This window comes from Aptenodytes forsteri, unplaced genomic scaffold, assembly GCF_000699145.1.
Source record: "Aptenodytes forsteri isolate BGI_AS27 unplaced genomic scaffold, ASM69914v1 Scaffold251, whole genome shotgun sequence".
In the NCBI taxonomy this organism is placed as follows: domain Eukaryota; kingdom Metazoa; phylum Chordata; class Aves; order Sphenisciformes; family Spheniscidae; genus Aptenodytes; species Aptenodytes forsteri.
Window position 1 is genome coordinate 97,822 of NW_008794082.1, and position 5,909 is coordinate 103,730.

Consider the following 5,909-nt stretch of genomic DNA (forward strand, 5'->3'; position numbering starts at 1 on the left):
AAAAAAATATATAGCACAGATACTAAAGAAAAAAAAAAAAAGGTGAGGGGGAAATCTTAAATCACAGCATTAGAATGCGGAGGGAAAAAAGGCCTCCAAGGCTATTCTGTCTTTGCATTTTCTCTGTCCAGGCAAGATATGCACACACAAGTAGTGGATAATCCAAGATCGATCTCCCATCATTTCTTCTGAGACATAATTCAATAGCATAAGAGAGATGCTGTAAAATGTGGTTGTTTTTCAGGCAGCAATGATGGCTGAGGAGCTTAAAAAGGAGCAGGATACTAGTGCTCACTTGGAGAGAATGAAGAAGAACATGGAGCAAACCATTAAAGACCTCCAGAAGCGACTGGATGAAGCAGAACAAATAGCCCTGAAAGGTGGCAAGAAGCAGATCCAGAAACTGGAATCCAGGGTAAGTTTGTGATCCACCTTCAGACCACTGTCTCCTGCTTACAGAACTGGGACCAGGTAGGTGCCCTAGGGCTGCCTGGTAAGTTCATAGAGGCCAATAAGTGATACTATGAATGCTTTCTTCTGTTTCACAAAATGCAGGTGAGCAGTTCTTGGAGGCGTGCTTCCCCTTCATCATCCAGCTACAATGAGCTGTTGTAGCATAGCAGATGACCAAGCCCTTGATTAAAAAAATAATTTAAAAACCCCCAACATCTAAAACCAGAAAAAGCCTCTGCAATGCTTGCTTCAGTTAAACTTTTTTGGCCTTTGCATATGTCTGCACCTTTGCTGGTGCAGTTTAAATACATTTATGAAAAAGCAGAATGGAAAGGTGACATTTTGATCTGTTCCTGAAATTTGACTCTATGGAGATGCTGAGAAGATGAGCATTTCTTGAACTGTGAACCAAATTATCTGCTGCTTTATATACGTAGCATAATGGCAAGGGTTTTTCCTTTTTTGCAGGTTCGTGAGTTGGAGAATGAACTCGAGACTGAACTCCGTCGCAATTCAGATGCCCAGAAAGGAGCCCGCAAGTTTGAGAGACGCATAAAAGAGCTGACTTACCAGGTATGCTGAGGACTGTAGTAACCACTAGGTCCTTGGAAAGAAATAGTGACTTCTCCCAGTGTCATAAGTTGCCTCTGTTTCAGTGAAGGATAAAGGACAAAGGACGGCATTACCCAGAGCTTTCTGATTGTAGGAAGCTTTAGGGATAGGAGGAGCATCTCCCTAGGGCTACCATCATCTTGCTTGACTCATTGTGACTAATGTTAGAAAGCCTCTATTGCTGGGATTTGGACAGTTTTAGCACAGTATTAATATGGAGCAGGCTTAGATGACTATTCACACTGCAAGAGAAGAAAGAGCCCAGCTGTCTCTCAGCTGTGCTGATGTTGCAAAAAAGAGCCAGAAGGATTCAGTTGACTCTAACGCATCACTCAGTGTAGGGTTGCCCTGTCCCAGGGCTTTGTCACCTATTGCTGAGCAGCAAGGTCTAGTTGTGAGCCTCCCACAGGTTTGAAAACAGCTGCTGTTGCTGCTTGCCTTTCAAAAATGGTCTTCAGCACAGATGCCTTTGCTTTCGACAGCATTCTTAAGAAGATAATCCCATCCATCTGCTTTAGGAGATTATTTAGCCTCCTACCTGTTGTTTTACTCTGACTTTTTTATGGAGAGGCTGAAGGTTATTTTCTTAGAATACTGCACTCTGGCACAGGCAGACAGAATTAGCTGGTCCTTCTGCTTACGGACTGTGACGGCTTAAACCTGGCTCCTTTTACCAGAAATGCCTCCAAACAAGAATTTTAAGTATGGAAATTACGTATATTTTAGGCCCACCCATAGGTCTGTTTCACTAAATAATGACACACTCTATAATGACAAGAGCACTCCTCATCCCTGAGCAAGGAACTCTTGTGTGTGTTTATGTGTATACTTCTGAAAGTGTGTGCACATATATATGTATATGTATATGTATTTACATATATATATAAATGGGGAGGGTACTCTCTTTTAGTCCTCAGCCTCCAAACTATTCTGTGATTCTATGATCACAGTGTGGCTTGTTTGCTTTTTTGAATGATATGTTTCTAAAATTACATATATGGCAGCCATACCTATTTCACTATGGGAGATGCTTTAGGCCTTTTTACACTGTCAACCCAATTAATAGTGTTTTGGCACAGTCAGAAGAAGATAAGAAGAATCTGGCCAGGATGCAGGATCTGATTGACAAGCTACAATTAAAAGTGAAGAGCTACAAGCACCAAGCAGAGGAAGCTGTAAGTAACTATTTGGGCCTTTTTACCTTTGAGAAATTTATTGTCCTAAACCCACAATCTTTAAACTGTAGAAGCTTTTAGTACAAATGCACATTTTGTGTGTGTATTAATATTTGTATTTATATAAAACCTGTATGTATAAATGTATTTATAATATATATAAAATAAAATATGTAGCATGTGTTTATTACATTTAAGAAGAGGTATTCAGTTTTATCTTAAGATTGCAGTATAATTTGCAAGGGAAGGGGGGAAGGGAAGGAACAGGAAAGACTTTTTTCCTCCTAGTCCCTCAGGAGGCATGTTGAGAACGTCCCAGTTCACTTAACATGGAGAGTACCACTGGAAACATCAACTCTGTAAAACAACAATCCCAGTTCTCCAGGAGGCAAGGACTGTTACCTAGTCATGCTGAGCACTTTCCATCCCACTTGAAATGGAAAGTTTTGTTTCACGTGGACAGGAGGAAATCAGCCGCACTGTTTTCTCTTGCCAGGAAGCTCAAGCCAATCTGTACCTTTCGAAGTACAGAAAACAGCAACATGATCTGGATGATGCTGAAGAACGGGCTGAAATAGCTGAATCTCAAGTTAATAAGCTGAGGAGCAAGTCAAGAGATATTGGCATGAAAAAGGTATGGTTATACCATACAGGGTAAATGTGACTGTTTAATACACAGTAGTGGATGCTATGTATGCAGGAAGATCTGTTATGTCTCTTAAAATAGCATGGACTAGAATAAATTCTTGTTTACTACATTTTTTAGTTTCAGTCTACCCTTTTTTTTAACATTAAGGTAAGCCTTTAAGACAGCAATCTGATGCTTAGGCAAAATGAATTCTCTGTCCTCTTGATGTTGTCATTTAACCTCTGTGCTCAGCAGCAAGTTTCCAGAACTGGTGATTTTGGGTTGGGTTTTTTTTTTTGCCAAGGGATATTAAAAAACTCCATCTTTTTCTCCCTCTGATGATGTAGATTTCTATGTATGTAATACAGCCTGGGGATTACTGCACTAGCAGATTGCCAGGTATTTTAACATTGCTCTTTCAATGAACTTGTATTGATTTGAAGAGCTGGATGAAAAGAAAATATTAGTGATTAGTCACTTAGGTGCTGGGAAGTCATTAGTAATTAGAAATATATTTGTGGTGTTTTGCACTTGTGCAGAATGGTAGTAGAATAATATTGATGAAACTAAAAGGTGCCTAAGAACTTTGTCGGGAACTGAAAGCAAACTTTTGCTTATATATGCTTCCCTTGTGGCAACCAGGGCAAGTAAGAGTGGGGTTGTTACATGTAGGAATGATAGAAAGAGGAGATGGGTCATTGCTTTATCTGTTTCATCTGCAAGCAAAACATCAACTGCCATGCTTAACGTCATATAAGTTTTACGGGGGTCACAGCTCCTGAGTCAAGAAAGAGCGGAAAAAAAACCCTTTCTGTATAATTTTGGTATTTTTATCACACTTGATCCCAGTACCTTCCTTCTCTCTTCTGTATCCACCATTCTGTGGGAGGAAACACTCCAATTTCTGCTTTTATATTGGACTAATAAAGTCACCTTTGACTGATATAAATGACTGTAGCTGCACCGTCTAGAGCAGAGCTACATTAAAACTGCATGAAGATCTGGTCTGTCACACATTTATGTATGATGGAAGCAGTACTGTAGCTGAAGCTCAATAGAAGTCTTGCAGCTTTTAAGAGCAAAAGATTTCCACATATTTTTCTTTAAATTATTCCAGCCCTACCAAAAAAAAAAGAAAACTCATATAAGTTCACAAAGCCAAGGCATCACACAGACACTGAAATAGGTAAACCATTAGAGTAACTTATACTGTTAAGAGTGCTGTTTATTCCCTGTATCTTACTAGTACCCTCTTTCTGCCTCAAATATGCAAAACTCATAGAAAAGTGGATGCCTGTTTTTATTAATCAGGTGCTAGTTCACTAATACCAATTCCAGCTCTGGCTTATAGCAGAGTATTGTGCTGTCAAAAGGTTAACTCAATGGTACACACAGAGGTGTCATCTCCACAAAAAGGGACTTGTGGCAGTAATGGCAGTAGCTGCCAGGGAACATGTTCAGGCAGCAAATGCCATCCCAAAAGCCATGACACATGTCCTTTGGGGAGAGAAAGGCACTGGAGAGACTAGTCATGTAGCATTAGAAAGATCTACTGCTACTAGTACCCATGTTCCTGGAAACTCTGGGAAGTGTGTGTGATTCAGAATGAGCACCACCATCTATTGAAACAGGGTTGTATAGAAGTCATCTGCTATCAAAGGGATATATACTCTAGCATGAGGACAAGAAACTTGTATCGTTAGCTGAAGTAAGCAGCAAAGGTTGGCTAGATTGGTGCTAGTCTATTTCAGATAAAAACTGGTAATACCAGGGAGCAGATGCATTAGTGAAGAGAAGCTTCTGTCATTTACTTGTGAACTTACTCTAAAACCCCTCAACACTTCCATTTTTAACAGTTATATACTATCTCAATTACATTTCAGGTTCATGAAGAGGAATAAGTACAGTCCAAGCTGACAGATATGAGAAGATGCTTGATATAATCAGGCACAACCAAAAGCACATGTAGAAAAAAATAAGCGCTTACAGAAATAAACATCAAGTGAAAATCCAAAGAGAATGTGTAGTATATTCCATTCTTTTCTTTGTGTTTTTATTTTGCCAAACCCCAGGGATCAATAAAAGATTACATCTTGCCAACAGCCCTCTTCATTATGTTGGAACAAACCCTAACTGGAAGATCTCTGACAAAATCAAAACCAAGGGCAAATCCAGTCATGCTTCACACCCTCATGTATTTCATGTGCAGATTGTTAAAGCAGCACAGATCAAACCTGTGCAAGGGGAGAGCCCTTAAAGCTGGGATAACCCAGCTTCCATCTGTCCTGCCAGTTGGAGTCTGTATGAGTTTTGTAGGAGAGCAGAAAGTAAACTTTTTCATATGAACAGTCAGTTTAGAAGCCTCCACTACTACCAGACTCTTGTTTGCCAGCTGCAGGAGAGACATAGGAAATGCTGTGGAGGGACATGTCCTATGAGGACTGCCTGTGGCTCAGAAATAGAGTGTTCTTTTCGATCTTTTCCACTTTTAAACAGGGAAGTTGTCTTTGCTTGAAATTAAAACACTAGAATCATAGAATCATTAAGGTTGGAAAAGACATCTAAGATCATTGAGTCCAACCATCAACCCAACACCACCATGCCCACTAAACCATGTCCCTAAGCACCTCATCTACACGTCTTAAATTCTTCCAGGGATGGTGAGTCACCCACTTCCTTGGGCAGCCTGTTCCAATGTTTAACCACTCTTTCAGTAAAGACATTTTTCCTCATGTCCAATCTAAACCTCCCCTGGTGCAACTTGAGGCCATTTCCTCTCGTCCTATTGCTAGTTACTTGGGAGAAGTGACCAACACCAAGTACAACCTCCTTCCGGGTAGTTGTAGAGAGCGATAAGGTCTCCCCTCAGGCTCCTCTTCTCCAGGCTAAACAACCCCAGTTCCCTCAGCCGCTCCTCAGAAGACTTGTTCTCCAGACCCTTCACCAGCCTCGTTGCCCTTCTCTGGACACGCTCCAGCACCTCGACGTCCTTCTTGTAGTGAGGGGCCCAAAACTGAACACAGGATTCGAGCCTGTGCGGC

General features: G+C 40.8%; 1 protein-coding gene across 1 annotated transcript in view; it reads left to right on the top strand.

The window, feature by feature from the left end:
• MYH15 (myosin heavy chain 15) overlaps window positions 1–4,877 on the top strand; it is a 47,470-nt gene extending 42,593 nt beyond the window's left edge. Inside the window, exons 38-42 of the mRNA XM_009272739.1 lie at window positions 245–415; window positions 922–1,026; window positions 2,145–2,240; window positions 2,737–2,874; window positions 4,752–4,877. Coding sequence (XP_009271014.1) covers window positions 245–415; window positions 922–1,026; window positions 2,145–2,240; window positions 2,737–2,874; window positions 4,752–4,769 — 528 coding nt within the window. The 3' untranslated portion in view covers window positions 4,770–4,877. The remainder of the gene's footprint in view (window positions 1–244; window positions 416–921; window positions 1,027–2,144; window positions 2,241–2,736; window positions 2,875–4,751) is intronic.
• The last annotated feature ends 1,032 nt before the right edge of the window (window positions 4,878–5,909 follow it).